The sequence below is a fragment of the Osmerus mordax genome, chromosome 3 (genome assembly GCF_038355195.1).
Source record: "Osmerus mordax isolate fOsmMor3 chromosome 3, fOsmMor3.pri, whole genome shotgun sequence".
Lineage (NCBI taxonomy): Eukaryota > Metazoa > Chordata > Actinopteri > Osmeriformes > Osmeridae > Osmerus > Osmerus mordax.
This window is the reverse complement of record NC_090052.1, coordinates 11,968,155-11,994,132: the sequence shown is the minus strand read 5'-3', so window position 1 is coordinate 11,994,132 and position 25,978 is coordinate 11,968,155. Positions and strand designations below refer to the sequence as shown.

The window sequence follows — 25,978 nt, the reverse complement described above, 5'->3', positions numbered from 1 at the left end:
GTTCAGTAGGTCAAAGTAAGTTTCCACTATGTGGCTTACACAAAGGTGACCATGTCAGATCAGGGTGTATACTGTTGATCATTCCTGGATGTGTTGGTCTCGAAGCTAAGATACCAGTGGTCAAGTATGAGAAATCCCGTTCAGTTCTTATGGAGAAGTTCTTAATGCCCAACTAATCATGACTGCTTAAGGCTATAGAGGAATGTAGAAGAACGAGTTGAAAGTGTTGTTTTTTAAATGAGAAACTGAATTCTGACCAGCAGACATTGGGGAGGGGGAGAGCGGGTGGGAAATTAATTAAGTCTGGTAAGTATTTCATTTTCACATATTTAGAAACTACACTATTCTGGACTCTCTATGTAAAGGATTAGGACATAGAAGGGCTGTTAGTACCAGGCCTTCTCATTGCATTGTGCTTCACATGTAAGCCAGGTTCCATTGTGTTCCCTGGTTCTGTAGCACCGTAATGACACTCTTCTTTTCCAAAGCTATCAAATTGTATGAATAGTTGCAAATGGATAATGCAATTAGAAATATGCCAGAAATGGTTTTGTATTTTCATAAATGTATATCTGTTTTTTTTCACATGGGACATATAGACATACTTTTATCTATTTAAATGCTGACCTTGAATCAGTTCTTCATGTCTGTTAACGACTGATGACAGCTTTTGACTAGTGCCTGTAGCTAATTCTGAATGCTATTCACTTATAAAAGGGTGAAAGGGGCCAAATATGTATATGTTTACCATGTAATGCAACATCCAGTTGTCCAATCACTTTCCTGTGCCTGCACACATCCCCTCTAATCTTTAACTGTGACTCGTTTGCTTTTGCACCTCTATCCAGTTGGATCTGAATGCCATGAAAGTAGTTCAATAAAGTCCTTGGTAATAAAATAGTTTGTAATTTATTGTGAATATTTATATACATAGCTATATAACGTCAAATCAAATTCCTTATCTACATCTGCAGGCATGAATTAGATCCCCTCACTTTAAAGACCACTATTACCCAAGACTATGGTGCTTGTATAGACTAAAAATAATTGACGGTATAACAGCTCAGGAAAATGAAGCCAAACATCTTGATCTCCCCCTGGTGGCTGGCTGCAGTATAGGTCATAAGTCACACTCCCTCCATGTTAGCAGATGGGACATGAGCCAAACCAAACTAAGTGTACATCAAAAAAGTTTTCCAAAGATGGTTTCTGTAATTTTAGGTAGTTCTTATCACACCAGTCTGCTCAAGTGCTCATTTTTCTGATCAGTTTGTTTTTAATGAGTCATATATAAAAAGAGATTAGTGTGTGCTCGCGATCGGGTTGGGCGAGTGTATGGGTGGGACCTCGATACCGCGGCTCCACTACCCGTTCACTACTGTGCAGACTCTGGCTCCTAATGACATCACCAGCACAAGATGGCAGCACCCGTATTCTGGATATTTTGGCTTAATTTTTGTACAGTGGGAGGAAGCAGAGACACGTTGTCCATTCTTTTTACAGTCTATGTACTGAAGACTTAACACTTGACAACCTATTTTAAATATAAACATATTCACACAAAGTATTCTGCAACTGAGTTGGAAATAGTAACAAATCTTTAATTAAAAAAATAAAAGAAAACAACCATTTTCTATGACTCCTTTATTACAAAATTCACAACCTCAAGCTGGTTTTTATCTAATGTTGAAGCCTTTTACTGGCTCATATTTATTATTATTAATAAAATGGTCAGACAAACTAAACGTGGCTCTGAAAACCCTTCTTAATCCCACAGAGACAAAAGCAAATTATGTTCTCGCCTGGAGTCAGTTAAAGCAGGAAATGTCTTGGTGTTCACAGGAACTAAACCTGATACATTTTGACAGCATCAGACAAACATCAAATGAATACTGGTGTACATCGTATTCAAAACCAGATCTTTGTCACCAACAAGAAAGAAAAAGATAACGGCAGAAAATTCATCCCCTTTGATCTGTAAACTAACATAACAAGTGCTCATCTTCACGAACACTCCAATCTAGGGCTGCAACTAACGATTATTTTAATAATCGATTAATCTGTCGATTCTTTTTTCGATTAATCGATTAATCGGATAAAAAAAACAAAAACAAAAAAGCATTAATTTCCAACCCTTTATTCAAAAACTGAACTGACAGTGCAAATTCACAGTGCAAAAACCTTCAGAATGTGCACAAACAGGCACAACATTTTGAAAAAGTTATTAATATTAGCGTGGATTTAATGCTATTTTCCAAGATGAGCAATTTATTTGAGTTTTGTTTAAAACTTTAATGAAAATTGAAAGGTTGTGGAAGTAGGCCAGACTTTATTAGAATAATCTGGTGTATATTTAAGATTTTTTGACACAATTTTGAAAATAAATTTGATTTGCGAGGATTAAGCTATTTTCAAAGTTTAGTGATTTTCTATCATTTTATTTTAAACTTCATTGAAAAAGTAAAGGCTGTGGAAGTATACCAGACATTGTTAAGATACTCTGGTGTCTGAGGTTTTATATTCCAAAAAATATTATAAAAGTCTACTCACACTCATTTTTCAAAATGGTATGGGTTGTTTTCACCCGGTCCCTAACGCGATGCTACAAAGTAGCGTCTTCCGAATGTGAGACGAATGTCGAATATGAAACTAACTTCACCTCGGTCAATTAACACACTGTTTCGATGTATTTAGTGTGAAATGCTCCCACACCTTGGATGACTTGGGTCGTACTGATTTCTCTGCCTCCGCCATGTGATTCAGAACAACGTTACTCAACAACGTCTCTCCGATGGCCTTTCCTCTACCTCCGCTCCGCGCTCAACTAAACTTTTTTTTAAAATACTCAAACATCTCCGCGACATATTGAATGGCGTAATAATCGCGCGACACAACGAATTGATAATGAAATTCGTTGCCAACGCTTTTAATAATCGATTTTAATCGATTCGTTGTTGCAGCCCTACTCCAATCCATCCTTAAATTCAAATTTTCAGATCAGGGGTCAAAGGACTGACATGACAAAAAACACTACAAAAAGAAAATGTTATTCAAAAAAATTTAATTTAAGAAAACATAAGTTCATGCAATGTTGACCAGGTGTCTGGTGAGACATTGATATGCGATCATATTTAATGTATCTATGCAGACGACTGACTGAAATGAGAGACGCTTCTTCTGACTAGTTGTACCTGCCGGATAGGCTAGCCTTGGGGTGTGGGAGGAGCACAGCAGGCTGACCAGTAAAGTGTTTGGATACTCTGAACGAGGCTTGCAAACTCATCAAAGAGCCAATGACCTTCATGAGAACAACACTTCCCAAGAGCTAGATGTCAGTACAAAATCATTTTGGGGGCCAAAATGGCCAACAAAACTAGACAGAAACACTTTTAAACAAGTCTTCCGAGTTGTAAGAACCCCTCAAAGACTCCCCTTACAAAACAATCATGATAAATGCCTTTTACATCCAAACTCTATATTAAATTAACTGCAGTATCAAATCCAAAACAGGCACCTGAGAAAGTGCTGAATGATGTTGATTAAAGGACAACTAAAGTTTAGCCAAGGGCAGAAACTAGGGGACTTATGATGTGATATGTGGCCATATGTATATATATATATTTTTTTTTTTATCCTGACATAACCCTGTTGTAACCAGTGTGTGTGTACTTAACATTCCAAGTTCTGGCCTGTCAACTATGTCTCAGTGCGGCTTTTTGGAACTATCCTCTCTCCCCACTTGTCCACTCTTCCCTCCATCCCCCAACCAATCAGCTACCACTACAGTTCCTCCTATGGGGGGGGCCTCAAAGAGTCAGCCTTTTGCTCTGCCACTCTGTGTCAGCGGTGACAGTTCCAGGATTGTCCTCTGTGCCACCACCATTCCGGCCGGCCACCAAGCACCCGCTGCTACCCTTGTCGTCACTGCAGCTGGCGTACTCCGCCGACTCAGGCTGCGAATCGATGTCCTCGACCGCTGTCTCCCATTCCTCTATGTCTCCGCCCTCCTTCTCTTCCTCCTCTGCCCCCTCCCCAGCTGAACCACCGCCCTCCCCGTCTCCATCCCTCTCCTGCTGGGCCTGGATCTGCCTCAGGCGGGCCATGGCCCGGTCGATGGTGGCTGTGCTGACCAGGTTGAAGTCGTGCATGCTCACCAGGTGGAGCAGGAAGTTACTGCACAGGCTCCTATGGGTCAGGTAGGGGCCGTAGCATTCCACGAACTGCAGGCACGCTTGCTTCATCTGGTTGTCCGCTATATAACTGTCGGAAGGGAGGGTGAAGATAAGACAGATTATTAATGATAAGATTCAAATAAATGGGCATTCAAGTAAAATGTTGTCTCTTTTTTTGATTATCCCAAAAAAGATCAGATGAGTGACTAAAAACCGTGATCCAAACCGAGTTTTGTGAACCATTGCACCACTATTTGCGGGTGCACCATCCGGCTGAACACGCTACTGTAGCATCAACAGCAGCAGCCACACCAACTGCAAGAGGCCAATTGTTACCTAGCCATATACCTAGCCATATTTAGCTAAATAACATATTTGCCAAATAGGGTGATTCCATTTTAAATAACAAAAACGAAAGCACTTAAATACAAGTACAAAATACCGGCAGAAAACCAACCACCGATGGATTCAGCCAACAGTCATTGCTGATGTACTTGTCATGATATCACCCAACCCTGGAATTACACTATACTTCAGATATTCTCATTTATACCTGTATTTGTCACCAACTCTGGATAAGGAGCAAGTCCTCAGCGACTAGGAATTGGGACATGCCCCAAACAAACTAAGGCTACGCTCACACTGCAGCTGAATGTGGCCCAAATCACAGGTCTGTTACTTGGATGACAGTGTGAACAGCACAAAGGGCATTGAATCTGCCAGATTTGGGACACTTTCATATGTGGTTTTAAATCGGATACAGGTCTGATATTTGGAAATGCAACCTCAGTCTGAACAGTTAAATCACTTATTTTACATCACCCTAGATCAACATTCGTCACTGCGCTGGCGGGATTTGGTGAATACATACATGGAAGTGAGCTGGAAGGTGAAGTGAAGGGACAGTGACTGGGTTGTTAGATCTCAAAAGTATTTGAGGTGACAGTATTATCCAAGCAAAACTTGAGGGGTCGTATCGTAACCGGTATGTCAGATGGTTGAGCGATTTGGGAATCGGGCTATTAATCAGAAGGTTGCCGGTTCGTGCAAAATGACGGTGTGTCCTTGGACAAGGCACTTCACACTACTTGCCTCGGGGGGAATGTCCCTGTACTTACTGTAAGTCGCTCTGGATAAGAGTGTCTACTAAATGTAGTATTCACTACTTTCAAGCTAGCATGTTAGTATTGGGAAATTCTATAGGCTAATAGTTTTAACTTATTGCAGGTGAGCTATCAACAGCTGGCTGCAGTAACGTTGGTGTGGAAAAGCAACAACAATATTGACTTGACCATTGATATGGTTTTACTTATTGCTAATTCATATTTATTTTCAACTAATGTTTGATTTATCTTTCGTCTTTTAACTGAGATTGGATTTAACTGGATTTGTTGCCTGCTGTTCCTCCACAATTCTTGTGCCTCTTGCTCAGTTGTTAACAATACCTCTGCCTGATTGAGAACTACAGTAACACACATTGATTGGAGGGGCAGAGTGCAAGCAGGTAGACAGGTAGCCCGTCCAACCATTAGTCCGAGCCCGGCTTAATGATTGGTTGTGTTTATTACAGTCGTGCAACGCCCACAGATGTCAGATTGATTTAATGTTACCGTCAAACCTTTATATGTATTGGTTGCTATCAAGATGTGAAGTTTATTTAGGCAAATACGACAAAAAGTGTTTCCGAATAACATTGCCTATACCATCTTTAACAATAATAAATAGGCAATATATTTTCGTAATTTCTCCAGTACTGAAAGCAGAACCGATAGTGTCAAAGCTTATCGATACTACAGTCTTTCATAATTTAGCACCGGGGCCAATTTAATACTGGGTTTTGGTACGCATCCCTAGCCATCATACCCATGCTTCATGATGTGTAGGTTCCACAGCTTCATGATCTCCTTCTCCCCCTCGTTCACGTCTGTAAACTCTTCGATTTGCTGCAAACGAGACAGTCAGATCAACGTCACCATCATGGGCCTTTCCATGTGTTTGAGTCTGCTTATCGGATGTGTGGAGTTTTTGTGCTTGCGCATGTAGGATGGCGTGTGTGCGTTCGTGCGCCAGTGTCCCACCGTGGCCGTCTTCTCCTGCAGCCAGGCGGGGTCCCGTTCGTCCTCGCTGTCCACCTCCATCTCCTGGGGCCAGCGGGGCACGCAGCTGTCGCTGCGGAAGTACAGACGGTTGTGTCCGCTCACGTAGGTCCTCTGCTGCTCTGCCTCGCCGTCCTCGGGCTCCAGGAACTCAATCAGGCTGGGGCGCACCCGCCTGGGCCTGAGAGTGGGGAGTAGAGGCAGGGTGTGACTGACCCGCTGAGTGGGTGTCTATACAATGTTTGATTCAGCTGCAATTTTTGTAAAAGAAATTGGTTCAGTTTTCCGTGTCCATGTGTGATCAAAGTGTTGTGGGTGTGTTACCTGCAGACGAAGACATGTGTGACGGCGGTCCTCTTGACGGGCCCATTTCTGCTGAAGGCGAAGCCAGGCTGGCTGTGGACGTCCTGGGGGTTGCCCACGTACGAACCGTCGTAGCACTCGTTGATGGACACGTCTACCCGGGCGCCCTTTGGATGGGGCTGGGGGGTTAAGGAGGTGGATGAGTAGGAAAGGAAAGAGACAGGCGATTGAGAGGATAAGGAACAGGAGAAAAAAAGGGAAGGGGAGAAGAAAAGCAGGGAGAGGTTGGAGTTAGGAAGAAGAGCCGAAATCTACTCAAGCACTAAGGCAGTTCTGTAACTGGAGATCCATTTCCTGATTGTTGTCTTTTGCTCACACACACACACACAGTCCCTCACCACATAGTTGAAGATGAAGCGGCTGTGCGAGAGTTTGAGGTGCTTCAGCAGGCTGTAGAGCTTCCTGCAGTTTAGGGTGCACCAGGGACAGTGGAGGTCATCCCTGGCCTCAGTCTGCTGCCTCGTGTTGTTATTGTACAGGAACTAAGAGGCGGAGTTTAAAAGAATGGCAGTGGTAAAAGGTAGGTACAGTCAAATGGAGGGGGGGGGGGGGCATAAACAATGAACAAATGCCACACCAATCAATCAATAACAGAGAAAAAGGTAATTGCCACAGAAAATGATTTTGGCCCCCTGCTATGAATCCTACCCCTACCATTGTTTTGGAGGGGCAGCCCGCCCCGCCAAAATGACCTCCCCCCCGCTAAAAGAATGAAAAAATATCTAGAATTAGGCTATACTAGTGCATAGTGCCCAAGATCAAATTGGTGGCACACACAGATTCCTGGAATTATTGATTGGGCACAGTGCCCGCGATGATGTTGGTGACACACATATTTCTAGAATTATAGATAGTGATGCAGCTGGTGATGACATTTCTTCAGTGGTTTTGGTACCTATATTTCTCAGATCACAAATGAAATTCTTAGTACTTGTTCAACCTCCACATCTATTCTAGTGTGTGATGAGTGTCTCACCTGGTAGAATATGCGCAGCTTCTGCTGAGTCTCCATTGAGATGTTCTCTCTCCTGGTCTGTATGTCGCTACTCAGAGGCTCCTTCAGTACTACATGAGAGGACAGGGCTGCGAGTGAGTCAGGAAGCGCAGCAGGCAGATTGGCTGGCCATCCACAAACTCACAGACTAAGAACAAGTTATGGAAACCCCAATTTAACCCCCTCCCGGCCATCTCACCTAGCATGTGGGACGGTCTGACAGTTCCCGGTCTGGGCTCACTGGTGGCAGCGCTGGCACAGTCTGAGTTGCGTGTAGCGAGGGGCTTGGCCACGGGCGCCGTGGAGCGGCCTCTTGCCTCGCCAGTCCAGCGCAGCGTGAACTGCAGCGTGGGACCTTGGGAAAAGGTCTCGAACGGAGGCAGGCACTGGGGTAGAGCAGCAAAGATTACAGACCGGAGATTATAGTTAAAGGGATGGTTCACCCAAAAATATTTTTTCACTTACCTATTTGTCGATCTAGATTTTTTTTGTGTGAGTTGCCGAATTTTGGAGATATCGGCCGTAGAAATGTCTGCTTTCTCTCGAAATAATGAGGCTAGATGGCACTTAGGATTGTGGTGCTCAAAATACATTTGAAAAGCAGTTTAATGTAGGAAGTTCAGTAGAAAAAGAAAATTGTTCCAACATGAACCGCTAACAATAAGGTCTGGGGTTCATCTTGAGTAACCAGGTAATGATTGCTGGAAAGAGACATTGCTGTTGAGGTTTTCAAATTTATTTTTGGGAGCTTTGAGCATGTATTGTGTATTTTTGGGTGAACTGTCCCTATAACTCACTGTAGATGGGTCTGCTTTTTATATGTCTCACTTTTACGGCTGTCTTGTAGTCTGTTTTGTGGTTGTATGTTATCTATTTTGTCATGCCTCCCCACCCCCACCCCACACACACACCTTTCCATCAAGGATGGTCTCCCAGGTAGCCCTCTTCTTGTTAACAGGACACACTTCCATCTCCTGCATAGACACCTCATACTCCCCATCCAGCAGCTGCAGACGCCTGCACACGCGAGTATGTGCAAACACGAGGATTAGAACGTTAACATTCTTTACAGAAGACATTCCGTTTCTCAGGAAGATTACCGTCTGGGACGTGTGTGGAATTCAGCATCACACCTGTTCTTATCAAACACAGTCATCTGAGCCACAAATGTCATCTCTCCCTCGTCCCTGAGAGAAGACATTCTTTTCTTCCTGTTTGGCAGCTCCTCTGTAAAGTCTAACACACACACACACTATACGTTTCAAATAAGTATATGCAAACCTTTAAGTTATTATGCAAAAACATGTTGAATTAATTAATTTCACCCACTCCCTCCCTCACCGACTCACCTTTGTTTTCGTTAGTGCCCTCGGCACGGCCCAGTCCGTTGAGCTGGCCGCGGTGGGTGGAGCCTGGCCGCGACACCCTGAACAGCAGGGAATAAGACTTGATCATGTGGCTGTTGCTGGCCTCAAACTCGCTGCTTGAGACCAGCAGAGAGGGGCAGCTGGCCGGCTTGCTGGGGTCCGGGTTTAGTGGGACATGCTTCTGCCCCGTGGGGACCTGCTTCACTGGGCAGCTCACATCCTGGGTGGGGAGAGGGGCGGAGGAGGAGAGTGTCTCAAGTCCTTTTGTCGTTTCATCGCCCCCACCCCTTCAACATCTCTGGCATATGCTTCATATGCAACACACCAGGTCAAACAAGTGTGTAGAGGAGGGATGTTCAAGTTCACGCTCAACACACACACACACACACACACACGGGTGACATGGAGGCAAGCTTGTGGGGAGGAGAGGAGGAGGAGACTGGCGCGGAGAGGTACAGTGAGGCAGTCTTGTTAACTGACCCTCCTCTGAGGTTGATGTAGCATATGAGACGTATCCACGTCCTCACTGGGAGACAACAGGGTAGTGAGATGTGCGGAGGGGGGAGAGAAAGAAAGCGAGAAAAAGAAAGAAAGAATATACAGTATTAAGGCTGAACGATTAATTGCATTTGCGATAATATCGCGATGTGACAAAACAAGATTTTGTAACCGCAAAGGCTGCGATTTTTCTTTGGTGCACGTTACACTTTACCTTGACCTGTACGATGGCCTCAGGCTTGACAGAACCTGACACTACAGACACTTCGCCAATTTTGCCTTTAAAAAAGATGCTGCGCAGTGTCAAGTATTGTGCAAAACCTGCCTGGCTAACGTTGCTACCTCACGGGGCAACACCACCAACCTAATTCAGCCCTAAAAAACACCACTAAGCCATGTACGATGCATAGCTAAAATGCTGAACACCAGTGTGTCAAATAAACCAAATAACACCCGACAGGATCACTGATCAAAATGTTTCAAAGCCTAACTCCATATTCATGTACAAAATTACTCAAGCAGTAACAGCGTTCATCACAAAAGATATGATGCCCCTCGGTGATACACACAGTAGGATCACTATGGCTGTCAGTGCCATTATGTTTCTGTTAGGCTACTGACTGGACCAGAAATGTTCAGACGTTTCTTTTTCTTTTAAGATTTAACCTTTAGATGCGCGAGTTCTAAATATTTCTGACGGTTCCCACAGCGCAAGTTTTTTTTTCTCTCCAAAACGGTAGCTAGCTAGTTAAGAAAGTGCAACCCACATGTTATTAGCCTAAGTTTAGCTTTGATTTACCAAAATATTTTCAAAGGGGTACAGGCGGTATGTTTTCCTTAATTTTTCTGAACTTTGTGTGTTATGTTGCTGACTGGAGATCAGTAGTATATAACCTATCTATATTTCTTAATAATAAATCATATAATAATCCTATATTAAATCGCAATTGCAATATTAGTCAAAATAATCGCAATTAGCTTATTTTCCTAAATCGTTCAGCCCTATAGACAAGTTTTTGAGCCGTTTCCGCTCTACTTCCTAAACTCCTCCCTTCGATGCAATCCACTTCCGTTCTGGCGGGCTGGGTTTGTTTTGCTAGCTAGCTCCGTTGTGCCGACAAAGCACTGATATCGCAGTGACAAAGAGGATATAAAATTTACAACATGAAGAAAAGTGGTTCGGGAACGACGTGTGCGGTAGTTGGTTGCAAACACTCGAGAAAGCACCTGAACGAGTGGTTAGATAGAGTGCTACGACCACCAGTTTTAAAACCTAGAATCGCCTCTAGCCTGTTACAGTTATACTACAGTAGTATGCTTATTGTTTGTAGGCTATTCACTATTCATTATTTTGTTGGTGTTCCTTTGTCCTATTGTTGCAGTGGATTTAATAATTCTACATTGATATGTGGATATAATAATTCAAACCTTTCAAAGTGCCAATACACACATCTGTATAAGCCCAGCATGAGGTGTGTAGCCAACCGGTGCTTGTTTAAAGCAGTCATAACCGGGTTCATAGGAAGAATAGATAAGTAGGCACTTCAGGCCACTATATATATACACAAGCCACTTAAATAAGGATAACAGTGGACTGCCTGTCTTGTCCTTCTGAAGTTGTTAAATTGAATAGGCTGAACATCAACATGTAACATAAATAGCCTAGAAATTCCAAACGAATTAGCTTTCAATGTTATGTATGCCTAGGCTACTTGGACCGTGTCCTGGCAATAAATAAAGAACATTATGCTACATGTTTTGCCAGGATAACTGGCAAGACCATTGAATGTTCATGATGTTCCTGTGTGTTTATTCCTTTGACTGGGTACAACAACGCGATCAGTCTACCGACTATAAATGTTTTTAATGTCGAGCTACGAATTTATAGAACAACTTCTGTCTGATACGTGTGGCATCCTTTAGCCAAATAATTAGCCTACATTTTGCTGAGAGATTGAAGAGCTAGACAACAAATGTTCTAATGAATCACCGACTAAAGTCATCTTCTGACATTGCCTTTGCTCCATGTTAAAAGCTCCAAAATGATGGACTGGCAAAAGCTTTATAACTATAAATCTACTCTAAAATGTACTTAAAAGTATGGCGACGACGTTGGCAACTTATCCAGTAGTAAATGTCAAACGACAAGTATGTCAAAGTAGTAGAACCGTGATCCCAAGCTAGCATCGACTGTGTCGCTGTGTTTACACCGGCAGACGCGTTGCAAACCACTTCCGGCGGAAATGAAGTGCATTTGTGTAGAGTTATGGCGGCCCCCTGGGATTTGGCGCGTAAACTTGTCTATACAGTATACAGTCTGTAAGATCCTACTCTAAAACAAGTCCCATCAAACAAATAAAAGGTACACACACCTTTCTCTTCTTGTGGCAGACTTTAACCAGTAGCACCTCTAAAGACACAGAGTTCTGCTCATTCTCAGAGTCCTGTGATGGCTTTTCTGGGAAGGGGTCACAAAGCAGAGTTTGAGAAACATCCTAGAAGCAGTGTTATTGTGAGTCATCCAAGAAGAAGTATATACTTGATTCAAGACGTACCAAGTTCGTGGAAGAAGCCGGTGAAGGTGAGTTGCAGGTGAGAGGCCAAGCTGAGGAGATGAACACAGAACTGTTGAATGCCATTGTCATTATAGTGGGGGTCAGATGGCTGAGCGGTTAAGGAGTCAGGCTATTAATCAGAAGGTTGTTGGTTCAATTCCCGGCCATGCAAAATGACATTGTGTCCTTGGGAAAGGCACTTCACCCTACTTGCCTAGGGGAGAATGTCCCTGTACTTACTGTAAGTCGCTCTGGATAAGAGCGTCTGCTAAATAACGAAATGTAAATGTACTGTAATGCCAGGTGGGTCAAGCATGACCTTCATCTCAGGTAAGATGTGGTACTATTTAAAGTCTGAACTACATATCCACGACACAATGATTACAAACAGGTGAAGGGCTACCAAATATCTAATAAAAGTAAGTCGCCAAAGTTCAGTGATTGGGATGATTTCAATGATGATTTCTTTTTTTAAAGAGGCAAGGCCTGTTTTTGAAATGTTAACCTACATCAGGAAGACTGCATTAGACTAAGTTAAGAGTGCCCAGGATGGGGTCTGAGTTGTTCACCTGTGCGTCTCCTGCTCGCCCCTCATCTTCTCCACTTTGAACAGCAGGTCATCCACTTTGGAGCAATTCCTGTACCCAGAAATACATTAACAAAACCAGCACACAGAGGAACATCAACTGTATATAGAAGGCTATATAGTACAGATGCAGAGGTGATCATACACAGTTCATACACATAATTCACGCTGCTTCCTTATAGAGACTGGTGGTAATCCCTAGCTGTAGTCCAATTCTCGAAACATGATTGGTAGGGCAGTTGGGTGAAGGGGCAGGGCGGGCAAATGGAGGACCACACCGTGACCCAATAAATGTGCATCAAGACAATTGAGGGGACTGTACATTTGGTATAGTGATAATAGTTAACAAGAAACTTCTCAGCTGGAATAATAAACATTACCCTTTGGAAACCCAATAGCTTCAATGAACCTTACCTCTTGGCATTTGTTCTTGAGTGTCTATGGGACATGTAAGTGAGAGTTCTGTGCAAGAATATGGGCTGAAAAGCAACACAAATAACAATATTACTCAAAGGTAACATATGCTCAGTGACTTGAGGCAGTTGTGAATGTTGCAAATGCGTAAGACTTGAAGACTCACTGCTATCAAGTTCCTGGTTCTAAGAAACCTGTAGATTTGAGTTGGCTCTGAAAATAGACAAATTACATCCGTCATATCACATGGTATTTTTTTGTCGGTAATGATGACTTTCGGAGGTCAATTTTTTTTTTTAACCTATAACTAGGACATAACTAACTTCCGTGTAAACAGCTCTGATCTAATATTAAACATTGTTTAATGCTGACGTGCATGATTTAGGACGCAGGCGTCGCTACAGTAATGTTATCAGTGGAATACACATCTCCAAGGCAGCACATGCCATCTTCGGAGCTGGCTGCACGTGGCTCAGCATTATGTTCAGAATAAATAAACGTGTGGGGTTTAAAGAATAATATACGCTATTCTTCCCCTCATATTGCGAACGGAATCTGTAATATATAAAAGTATTTCCACCTGTATTAACTTTTGGCAGTAAATGGTAGCGTATTATTTACAGCTCATAATCTAACACGTCAAATCAATAATTTGATTCTGAAACCTGGTAATATTTGTTCATACTTATTATTTGTTTGTCCTGCTTTCCAAATCCTATTTTCTGGTTATTCTGTCAAGTGTCACAAACTTGTATCAAACCGAGCACACATTTTTATATCCACTTAAAGCACTTAGGTTAGAATGTTTTATTGCATGCAGGACACTCTCAATAGCATAACTAGTGATGACAAGCAACTCACTTTCGAAGGCCTGCAAGAAGAGCTCATGGTCGGCTTGAACGTGTTCCATCTTGGGCTTCTTGGCTGCGGCCATCACCACAGCAGAGGAGTGGTACACACTGCCATTGGCTTTTCCGGTATTGGTGCCATAACTTTGGCCCGAACCAATGTGACCTCCTCCAGAAGACCCATGCTTCTGGGGAGCCATTTCACAAAAAACAAAGTGTCACGCGCGTTTACAATATGTCAAGGGAGAAAACGCTAGTTCTTTGTCAAAACAAAGGACTCGATAAACTAACGTTCGCCAGCTAACCTAACTGTAGCTCTGTTCGTGTGAAATGTTGTAGCTAGCTATAAACACAGTAGTTGTCAGTTTTGATGGCTTTATCAGCTGACTAAATGTGGATGTTTTGACAAGAAAACGCCAAGTTTTCCCGAGGCAGGAACTCGAGAAGTGACATGGAAATGCGCAAAATGTTATCTCAAAACACTTCCTTGAGACTGAACATCAAAGATAAGAAGCTCACTAAAGCTAACCGGATTCTGTAGCTAGCTTAGCGTTGCTAACTAGAGATGCCTATTCACTGCTCCAGCAGCCGAGTAGCTAGGGGAAATCCATAAAAAGAACATCTAACGAGGCTATCTGCTGTTTAGCCGCTCAGGTGGCGGATTGTTGAAACACAATGTACCGGCGACATCGTATAGTTCGCGTGTCCAGGCAGAAGACAGTGATCATTCTAAAAATGCAAGAAGTGAAATGAACCAACCTTGTTAAATTACAATATAAAAATAACATGCAGATAATATAAAATTCCAAAACCTCCATGATTTGTGTCTAAAGAACCCGCCTTAACGGGTGCTCGTCAAATCAAAGGACTTGTTGGGGAAAGTGAGAGTTCTCATTGGTACGAATCATCGTCGTTCTAATGCAAGAAGGTTTGGTAGAGATACATGAACCGAGGGCAGGGTTGCCATATCCGCGGGTTTCTAGCAAATTGGGCTACTTTGAAAACAGTGTAGCGGGCGAAAATGTATTGGTTGCGGTTGGCGGGTTTTGGGGCTACTTCTAAATCTCACTGCGGCCGCCGCATTTCTGCCCCGTGGTGGCCTGCGCTGGTAGAGAGGTAAACAGCACGGATGGGGAAAGTGTGTGGGGAGAGTTCAGAGTTCATAACCTACACACACTTCCTTTACTAAAGTGACTCCTTTCATAAAGTAATTGTTGCTCTGTGTCTCTGTTCGGTGGTGATAGGAAGCGGCATGATTAAATAATTTGTTGTAATGAACCATGAAACCTGAAAATAGCAGAAATCAAGGAAAATATTAATCCACCAGTCATTTTTATATTTTTACTATGGAGGCATCTATTGGATACATGTGTTAAAGATCCCATGACATGCTGTTTTTGCATGCTTTTATATAGGCCTTAGTGGTCCCCTAATACTGTATCTGAAGTCTCTTTCCCGAAATCCAGCCTTGGTGCAGAATTACAGCCACTACGAGCAGTCCCACAATGAGCTTTCCTCAGGACTTGCCGTTTCTGTGTATGTAGCTTTAAATGCTATGAGGAAGAAAGAGACAGGGCTAACTGCCATGCTTCAGTCGTTTGCAAGCCATGATGTCTCGAGGAAAAAACAATATCACCAGAGAATGTCTAATATAAGGAGAACTGCCACTCTCGGGAAACTTCCGGTTCTGAACTGCTTGCAGTTCCACTCTATTTCCATATGAGGGCACTAACAAACGAGTGCAGAATGAATGGAGGTCTATGGAGCTATACCCTTCAAAATCCACTTTTCTCGGGATATAATATTTTGTCTAGTAATTTGAATTCTGAATTTGGAATGGGAGGCAAAACAATTACACACTGCTGGGTGTTAGATTTTTTTAAATTCGCTTTTCTGTTCTTAAAAGCCTTTTAAAATGTCAATGACGTCATACACATCGTACAACCAGATATACTGCTTTACGGCAAGCTGTGGTCGCTTCCTTTTTTCTCTCGAGACATCACAACACAGCTGACAGGTTAGGCTCTCCCTGTCAATACACATGTGAAAAAGAGTTTTGGCTTGCTAATGTTGTTGCTAATGTTGCTAATGCTTTGACATTCTGATTCCGCTTTGGATGCCATCAAGCGGGATCTCTGGTCGTAGTCAGTCCTTCAGTAACCAATCAGCATTCATTAGCAGAATGCTAGCGTGTTATGGACAACAACGACTCACCCTGTAAGAAATCAAAAGGACATAAGTAGTCGTTAATTCAACGTTCGACCTATAATCCATGTTGAACATGCAAAAACTACAATCAAATCTGAGATTTCTCCACGACAATCAGGCGAAAAAGACAAATTTAGCCGTTTAGCTCCATAGACTCCCATTCATTTTGCACTGGCTTGCGATCACCCCCAGTGGAACTCTAGTGGAACTGCAAAAATATTCAGTACAATGGGGCTAAATAGGTAGCCTGGTCCTAACCAGACCCTCGTACATTTCATTTGTACAGAGGGTCTGGGATCGCTCCATTGACAAGCGTTAACTTCCTTGAAGGCGGGTACTCTGTTGAAGTTTAAAACTATTGGATCTGCCCAGAGCCACTTTGATCTGCCATAACAAATCGCTAACGTTCGCCTTAGCCAACTCCTTCACCACGGAGCTAGCTGCCGTAGCTGGAAAATCCAACTTTTCCTGAACCCCGTGGGGAGGAGGGCATCAACGTCATCGTTCTTAGCCACTCCCTCTGTTCGCTGATTGTACCTACAAAAAAATTGTTTCTGAAAACCGACTGATGCACTGAAATCCCAGACCTAGTACAAAAGCAAAATCCAAATTGAGCAAAAGTACGTAGGAGGGCAGAGCCAGGCTACTTAATAGGGAGTGGACAGGCTCTCCTTAAACAGGCTCTGATATCGCGCTCGCGCAGTCGTAGCTCATTTTCTCATTGGTGCGCCAAATTCTCTGCGGGCTAAGCAGAGAAAGGGGAGGTAACCTTCCCTATTGTGACGTCACAATAGGGACATTTTCAAAAACAACCGTTTCAGCTTTCATTTTCTCAAAAATGTCTAGCCATTGGGGGACCAAAGGCAGGCTAGGGGAACTCATATTATTGTTAAATAACCTCCTAAAGTGAACATTTCATGTCATGGGACCTTTAACTCCTCGGTTGTACAACCCAATTTTTTGGGCTGGACCTGGCAACCCTGACCAAGGGGTACTTAGTGTTGAAGGGATTTTGCGGGAAATATGTCATGCACTAAATTCATGATTTCAATACAAATCAATTAAAAACAATCAATAATTTCAGTGTTGTGCTGCTAGAGGACTTTTAAGTGAAGCGTTGAGTGAACCCAGAATCCTGTACAGAGAACCATTGTGCCAATTTCCAAACAGATTATGGAAAGTGAAGCTCTGCAATACCCATGGTTATACTGACTGACTGAGTTTTTTCTGCCTGTTCTCAGTCCGGGGGTCAGATGGCTGAGCAGTTAGGGAGTCAGGCTATTAATCAGAAGGTTGTTGGTTCGATTCCCGGTCATGCCAAATGACGTTGTGTCCTTGGGAAAGGCACTTCACACTGCTTGCCTCTAGGCTGCAAGGTGAACCATGAAAAGTCTTTTAGAAAATGATTACCGCTCCACAGTCTGGCATCTACACAATCTTTAGCTCATAAAAAAGATCGATTCGTGCTAAGCTACCAAAAAAAAGTTTGTCGCTGAAATTCCAGTCGATTATCGTTGCGTCTATGTTTTATGCAGAACTAGTTTCTTCAGAGCGTAATAGGATTTTGGTGGCACGGTTCGACACGTGATCGTTCTACACCAATAAGGTAGCTGCTTTTTGTCAACATGGATGGATATTAGTGATGGGAAGTTCGGATCATTTTACTGATTCGGTTCTTTGAATCTCGTTCAGTAAAATGAACGAATCTTTTTTCGAGTCATTCGTTCATTTCAACGGGGGGGGGGGGGGGTCTATCCGTCCACTGCAAACACGTATCATGTGAACGAATCGTTCGTTTCCTCTAGCTACCACTACAGAGCCTATGAAGGTCACGTGAAAAATGATCCAAAGACTCGTAGAAAGACCGAGTCGGGAAATGAACAAATCGTTCCCTCTAGTGTTTCCTCTAGCTACCACTACAGAGCCTATGCAGGTCACGTGATCCAAAGACTCGTACCTGAAGACCGAGTCGGGAAATGAACGAATCATTTCTGTTTACTTGGACGAGCCTATGCAACAGTCCCGATGCGCGGCCACGAGAAAATGAACGAATCACTCTTGGAGAGGACTCGTTACTCCCGAGTCCTTGTAAGGATTCGTTCAAAATGAACGAATCGTTCACGAACAACACATCACTAATGGATATGTTTGGCAAATAGAGGATGGGACCTTGCACGTAACAGAAATTCGGCCCCTGACAGTGTTTTGCATGTGATACACTGCGGCTGCAAAAGTGAGTGTGAGACAGGCAGATGTTCATGTTTTTCTGCAGGACTGTGTTGCACAGACTTATGTCGTTGTTGTAATTGTGCCGCCACAAAAGAAACTGAGGAACTGGAAGATAACTGACAGTGAGGACTGAGTGTCCTTAATCTATTATTACTTATCCTGTTTTGTACAGTTTTATATATAATATTTCATATTTTTCATTACGATTGTTTTTATGGTTGATCAGTGTTTTGAGGTATGAATGAAGAATGAATGAATGAATGTTACAACAACGACATAAGTCTGTCTGTCTGTCCCCCCCCCCCAGGTTAATGTAATAGCCTAGTTTAATAACTAATGTAATATTGCACATATTTTCATACTATTTCCCCTAAAGCAATAAGGTTAGGCTACTTAGAGACCTTCCACTCATAAAGTATGTTCTAAATGGAATAAATGCTGCCAATTATTAATTGACGTATTAATAATTGACGTTGGTCAGTAGCCTAGCCTATCGATTAAGGTACTCAAAAGCATGTACACTGTCTGTTTCATTTGAGCTTGATAGGCTAAGCATTCTGTAGCAAATAACAATAAACCCACTATTTATTAATTAAAACTACTTCTGGGGGGTGTTCCATCAACGTCGATTAAGGAAAAGCGAGACGTATTTCGCCAAGTCTCACTTACTTTAGCAAGAGTTCCGTTTCATTAAGGTGGTTTATTTTAGTTCTAGCTACGTAACCAAGGTAACTTATACTTCGGAACTAGCCTGATCCGTGTCAGGCTAAAAGTCAAGCTAAACTAAAATGTGTTGCAAATAATTTAAAACAGGCTGAAACAGAATCTCAACAGACAGTTCCGTCGAGTAAATTCCAGCGCGTAAACCACTTTAGTCCATGTTCGGAAACGTAAATTCTGACTTATTGAAGTGCAGACATTAGATTTAGCTACATGTTTACTTCATCTCCAAAAAATATATTAATTTAAATAAACAAGTTAAGAAATAATGTCACTTTAACTGTTTTCAAAAGCCATTGGTTAATTGACATAAAATAAGGACTTAGAAACTAAGCAGAGCATCTAGACAAGTTACAATCAATTATGGCGTATCCGTTCTTTGACAACCCTGTGGTGGATGAAGGTGCTCAGATTATACAAAGAGCGTTTATCCCACCAGCCCCAAGGGTCTTCAGAGACAGAAGTAATGCTTCCCTGACTAGTATCTGTGGAAGAAGTATAGGTTCAGCAGGCCCAGCATAGTTGATCTAGATAAATGTAATTGTCATTCTTAAAAAAACAAAAAAAACATTAATATATATATATGAAATAACACTTTAGCAACTCTTAAGGATGGCAATGAACACATAAGAGCAGCCTACCATCCTTTGTAGAAAGGAATAGAAAGGAGAGTAGACTATAATAGTAGAAAGGAGGGTAGTAGACTGCAGTGTCCCAAATGTTGCCCTTTCCAAAGAAGACCATTAGATTCTGTGCCCAACAGTCTCCCCTAATGTTCCCAGTAGCGCATGCTTTTCCAAAGTGAGGCTGTGACAACACTTGGTACAGCCACAGTCTGTCACTGTCCAAGCCCCCTCTGGATCTGTGGAGGCAGACTATGTTAATTGGAAATACTCGTAATATAATAATGATAGTCATGCTGAGCAATTTTAAATGACTGTTCTGTCAAACAAAGTGTGCAGTTTGGGTCACCTTCTGATCTAAAAAGTCAGTGCTGGATCTGTGCAATACTAGTCATTTCAGTGAATCCCCATTTAAGTCATGGTTATCTTTCCCTTTTATCTTAAAGCTCAGCATTTAGCCCAACAGTTAATAAATGTGTGTGGCAAAGTTATTTTGAAGTAATTTTAGATTTTGTTCAAGATGTGAAGACAAAAACATTATTAGCCCACATCAAGTGCAATTAATGGCCTTCTTCAGTGTTTTGAATTTTATCCTACAATTTTCAATTGCTGCCACGTTCTTTTTTGGGCTATTATTCTCAATCTCCTGTTGAGAATATTGGCCACAGGCTAGTCTACTGTCAGAACGGTTTCAGACAGCTCATCAAATTACGCTAATTATCAGTAGGCCTAAATGCACATATATATGTTAAGTAGATTTGGTAGGTCTACAATTTACGCATTTTAACGGTCGTAATGGTTTGACAAGTTGTCTCCCTTGCCATGTTAATTGCGGCAACATTCAATTTCAATTTACAATCAATTTACGCTGCTGAAACAACACCCCTCTGCTGCTTTACGCTATACTTTTTGCGACATAACTCCTCTTTTCGACGATCGCCTGATCTGGGCTGCACAGTCTAAGCTTATTGAGGTCTAGCTTGAATTAGCGTTGCCTGTTAGTGGAACGGAACATTATTGGAACGGCTTGAGGCTTAAGTCTAAATTGACGTTTACCCAAGTGAGACTTATTTGTGTTAGCGCGACTTGCGTTAGTGACGTTGATGGAACACCCCCCTGCATAGTAATGCACCGAAAATACAAACGTAAGCAAAGGCAGCAATCGCTATCGAATCAACAGACATGTGCAATTTAGCTAGCAGGGGAATAATACAGATCACCAGTTAACTTAATTTAAATTAGCAAGAATATAGACTAATACAATAACAGGCTTAAATTAACTGACAAGTTAGCTATACGACTTCTCAAAGACGCACAATCCCAACTGCAGTGTGAAGCACGTATCCATGCTATTCTCCGACATGCACTCTAACAATCACATAGACGTCCTACAATTTTGTACAGCCCTATTTCTGATACCATGGCGGCAGACATTTAGTCGTGGCGGGCCGCCACTGCAAAATAAACATCGGAAACATTGTAACGTGCAAGGTCCCATCCTCTACTTGACAACCATATCCATCCATGTTGACAAAGAGCATCTACCTTATTGGTGTAGAAGGATCACGTGTCGAACCGTGCCACCAAAATCCTATTACGCTCTGAAGTAGTTCTGCATAAAACATAGACGCATCGACAATCGACTGGAATTTCAGCGACAAACTTTTTTTTGGTAGCTTAGCAGGACTCATTCTTTTTTATGAGCTGAAGATTGTGTAGATGCCAGACTGTGGAGCGGGTTGAAACGATAACAGGGTTCACCTTACGGCCTATCAGGGCCTGCGTGTTTGAGATGTTTCCCTGCTCCGACACACCTGATTCAAATGAATTGTTATAAGCAGGCTTCTGCAGAGCTGGTTAACGACCCATTCATTTGAATCAGGTGTGTCGGAGCAGGGAAACATCTCAAAAATGCAAGATAGGTCTATAGAGGATAGAGACCTGTGTTAAGCTGGGTACACACACAAATATTTTTTAATCATAAGATTTTTTTTATGTGAGAGACCACAAACATGAGGACAAGAAAATCCTATATTTAACCTTTTTGATCCTATAGTGTGTGGTGTTTGTCCTCGGGGTTCCCCCCACACATCATGATTTCGGAGCGGCTCCGACGTTCTTCCGAGCAAATTCGGTCACTCTTAACACACCTCACATCAAGGGAAAATCTGATAAAAAATCTGTAGATAATCGGGACATAACCTAGGATTGTCGAGACATTACCTAGGATTGTCGGAAGGGGGAAATCGGCCCAAAATCTGCCCGATTATCTTGTGGTGTGTACCCAGCATTAGTCAGAGCATGTTTGAACGGAGTTGTAAATTAGTGGAGCAAGGAACAGAGTGCCATTAATTAAACCTGATCAAGGAGCGCGCATTATTAATGGCCCAGTTTCCCAGACATGGATTAAACCTGTAGTCCTAGTCCAAAAGTAAGAGAAAAATGACTAGGCTTAATCCATGTCTGGGAAACTGGGCCATATCGGCTGTAAGAACAAATACAGTATGTAACAAATGTGAACAGATTTAATCTCCATGCCGCTAGTTGCATTGCCTGAGCAGCACCTTTGGCCAGATATCTGGTGCATTCCTTTGCCTATTTGGTAGGCTATTGAATGTTTGAATCCCCTCTGACCATACATGGGGCATAGCGCACACATTTCTTTTTTCGCTCACACTTTGGTGGTTGTAAAGTTTCAGCATAATACTTTTTCATGCCAAAACAAATCTTTAATAAATGTGTATATGACCTTTCATCAATTATTTACAATCTCCTTTCATCAATTATTTACAAATTCATTTTCGTAAAATGAATGACACTGAATAGTTTGTCATGAAATGCTTGTCTTAAATTGTCTCAAATTGTAGGCCTATCTGTAGGCTACAGAGTCACATATATTTATGTGTAGCAAGTGGGCAAGCAGTAGTAGTTTGGTGCCTACTCCCTGCCCCTTTCCAGCTGCATAGTTAGTTCTCTCTGTCTCTCTTCCTGTCATACAGCAGTGCGTCACTAATTGGGAAAGGGGATGCAATTAATTAAGCTACCGGACGTATTATCCACAAGCTTATAAATAGACACCCGGGGTCCTAAAGCCGGTAGCTCATTGTTAACACCACTGGTTCTCGGGCTGTGTAGCAGAGTCACGGGTGCTGCGTGAAATCGACAGGTATGTCTGAGCAAAGGTTTCTAAGTTTTTCCGTCACTGTTGACTACCTTGCTAAGTTGCTACTTGTTACCTATTGTATAGGAAAGCGGAGCCGCTGTATGTCGATGTGCGTGTGGGGGAGTGACGCCGTGTTGTGTGTAACAAGGTACGTTATTAAACGTAGCAGCGGTCTTTTACTATTCTGGTTGTAGTATATGGGCAAATCATGATGTAGTGTTTATGTATCTTTTACCAGTGTATTATATGCTTGCAGTGTCAGACCCTCGCAGCTACACAGGAGTGCTAGTTGCTGTTCTCTTTCTTTTTTTTCGTACACTTGTGTTTGATGCATTGGTGCCGCTCATAGATTCTTTACTTTATTGTGTCGGTTTAAGTTCCTCTAGCCTATCGGCCTGTGTCGTATATGTATAGGTGTAAATGTGTGCCGCAGGCTAGAGTGGACTTATTATTATTGTTTTTACTTTATTTCCAGTCTGTCTCCCTTTCCCCCTTCATAGCTAATAACCTCAGTGCTGGTAAGGCCACTTGCGACTTATCCATAGCCGGTCTCTGTAGTTTTTCTCACCCTAGTAGCCTACAGAGAGTGCGGTGTGTTTGTAGGGGAACTCTTAATTGCTTGGTCACGTATCACGAGTGTCGTGAATATTGTAGTGCATTTTCCCTGAATTTAAACACATGTTATTGAGTGTGCACAAGACCACGTGTGTTATAGAGACCTAGAGACCTGGCCTGACATCAGTTCTTCTAGTGGCCCATTGCCGAGGTTCCCCAGCCCCCATACTGTCCATGTATGTTATTATTATTTTCTTTATCTGGTGACCAACCAACTCCACTGTTGTGCAATATTTATTAATAAAGATTATTTTTATACTTTCTCCAAAATAAACTGTGCAATAGCATTATTGAGTTCCCCTTGGTCAGATATAAATTAGCCCACTTCAAGGGGTGGCGTAGTCAACTGGCCTGAGAGGGCGCTACATATGCATAAAGTTGAACACGTTTATGAAATGTCTAAAGTTGGCCAATTTTGATTATGTAGGCCTAGATTAATATTCTAACCCAAGGGGGTTAGTATATTATGCAGTGTTCATAATGCACTGTACATTTAAACATCAGTTCTCTGCTTTTTTCTAAACTGTCGGAGGTCGAACATACCACAAAACATAAGGCTACAGCAAAATATACGCTATTGACTTGACTAGGAATTAATTAGCCTACGCACTATAGAGGCTTAATTATTATTATTATTATAACAATGTATATTACACTACCTGCCTCTCACACAGGTAACTGCAGGATTCGGCTACCGTTTATTTTTTTTAATTTATTTTTTTGTCTTTATTGGAAGATACAAACATAATATACATACAGTAACAGAAATAACATACCAACATACAGTGGAAAATAGGTTAACAGAAATAATTCACTTTAAAAATGTAAATAATTTAAAAGAAATACAAGGATGAACCTGGCCTTTAACAGGAGGAGACTTTACAGGAGCCATATTATGAATATATGAGTCCTTTACTATATAATATAATTCTTAAAATTCTATAATGTTCATATTTTATTATCCAGTCATGTCTATATATGTTTCATTTTGTATCCATTTTCTGAGAACCAAATTTAGACGATTACTATGTTTCATCGTACCTAGTCAAACCAACAGTGGTGGAAAATCAACCGTTTTTGTGTTTTGTCTTTGTCAAGGGGAGGTTAGAGTCCTCTCCAAAAGGGTGGAAGTCCCTACACGTTTTTCTTTGTCAAGGGGAGGTTGGAGTCCTCTTCAAAAGGGTGGAAGTCCCTACACGTGTTTTGTCCTTGTCAAGGAGAGGTTAGAGTCCTCTTCAAAAGGGTGAGAGTCCTAACACGTGGCTTGTCTTTGTCAAGGAGAGGTTAGAGTCCTCTTCAAAAGGGTGAGAGTCCCTACACATTTGTCTTTGTCAAGGAGAGGTTAGAGTCCTCTTTGAATGGGTGAGAGTCCCTATACTTTTACATTTCACATTTACATTTAGTCATTTAGCAGACGCTCTTATCCAGAGCGACTTACAGTAAGTAAAGGGACATTCCCCCGAGGCAAGTAGGGTGAAGTGCCTTGCCCAAGGACACAACGTCAGTTGGCATGACCGGGAATCGAACTGGCAACCTTCGGATTACTAGCCCGATTCCCTCACCGCTCAGCCACCTGACTCCCATATATATATACGTGTTTTGTCTTTGTCAAGGAGAGGTTAGAGTCCTCTTCAAAAGGGTGAGAGTCCTAACACGTGGTTTGTCTTTATCAAGGAGAGGTTAGAGTCCTCTTCAAAAAGGGTGAGAGTCCCTGTAGGCCTGTGTTTTGTGTTTATAAAAAAGGAGAGGGTAAAATCCACTCCAAGGGTTAGAGTCCCTGAACTTGTTTTGTGTTGAATAAAAATAGAGAGGAGTGTGGTGTGTTTTCTTTTCTTTGACCAAGAAGTTACAGAAATCCCAAGGAGAGATGGAGAAAGGTGGGGGCTAAAAGAGTCCCGTTACTTGAGATCTTATAAAGGTGATAGCAGAGGTATTAGATGTAATTTGGTTAAAAATGAGCAAGAGAAAAAACTAAATGTATTTTTATTTGGAGTTTAATTGTAATTTGGTTTTAAGTTTTATTTGAGAGTTTTATCAGAGCCTGGCATACTGTTTGGGATAAACAGTTAGGCTGTGATAATGTTGTATTAATAAATGGTATTAGTGCATGAAGAGGGTTATTATAACATTCAGTTCTGAAAATAATTTGGGAAGACTCATCAAGTCTGATAAATTGTGGTTATGATGGTTTGAGCTAATTGGCTCGTTTTGAACTGCAGCAAAACGGGTTATGAAGTTCTACCTATCTGACCTTTATAGAAAATATAGTTGGGAAAAATGTTTGGTTAATAGCTACATTAAGAACATTATTTGGTCTATTTCATTTAAGAAGCATACGGATTCTGGTTTGGCATAATGAAATTGCTTTTATCAAAAGAGGTGTGATTTGGTAAAATAGAGAATCTAAAACAATATTGGTCTTAAACTTAACTGTTTTAAAAGACAGAAAGGGTTTTTTGGAGTGGAAGAAATTAGACTAACAGTTGATTTTCTAAAGAAGGGAACAAAGAAACTGATTGTCATTTCT

At 41.9% G+C, this 25,978-nt stretch overlaps 1 protein-coding gene across 1 annotated transcript; it reads right to left on the bottom strand.

Moving 5' to 3' along the window:
- Positions 1 to 3,044: 3,044 nt before the first annotated feature.
- Positions 3,045 to 14,511, bottom strand: LOC136940753 (polycomb protein suz12-B-like). The gene is made up of 16 exons (XM_067233038.1): positions 13,907 to 14,511; positions 13,212 to 13,258; positions 13,046 to 13,110; positions 12,615 to 12,683; positions 12,046 to 12,095; positions 11,863 to 11,948; positions 8,975 to 9,212; positions 8,759 to 8,861; positions 8,537 to 8,642; positions 7,825 to 8,011; positions 7,608 to 7,696; positions 6,970 to 7,113; positions 6,593 to 6,750; positions 6,251 to 6,449; positions 6,036 to 6,115; positions 3,045 to 4,260 (listed from the first exon to the last, which is right to left on the bottom strand). The coding sequence occupies exons 1-16, from the start codon at positions 14,091 to 14,093 to the stop codon at positions 3,807 to 3,809; spliced, it is 2,262 nt and encodes a 753-aa protein (XP_067089139.1). The 5' UTR covers positions 14,094 to 14,511; the 3' UTR covers positions 3,045 to 3,806.
- Positions 14,512 to 25,978: the final 11,467 nt, after the last annotated feature.

Excerpts from the sequence above, each read along its gene's own strand:
- LOC136940753 (XM_067233038.1), bottom strand. The coding sequence starts at position 14,093 with ATGGCTCCCCAGAAGCATGGGTCTTCTGGAGGAGGTCACATTGGTTCG. Across the intron at positions 11,949-12,045 it reads CGGCTTCTTCCACGAACTTG|AAAAGCCATCACAGGACTCT; the intron begins GTACGTCTTGAA and ends ACCCCTTCCCAG. Across the intron at positions 6,751-6,969 it reads GCTTCATCTTCAACTATGTG|CCCCATCCAAAGGGCGCCCG; the intron begins GTGAGGGACTGT and ends TTAACCCCCCAG.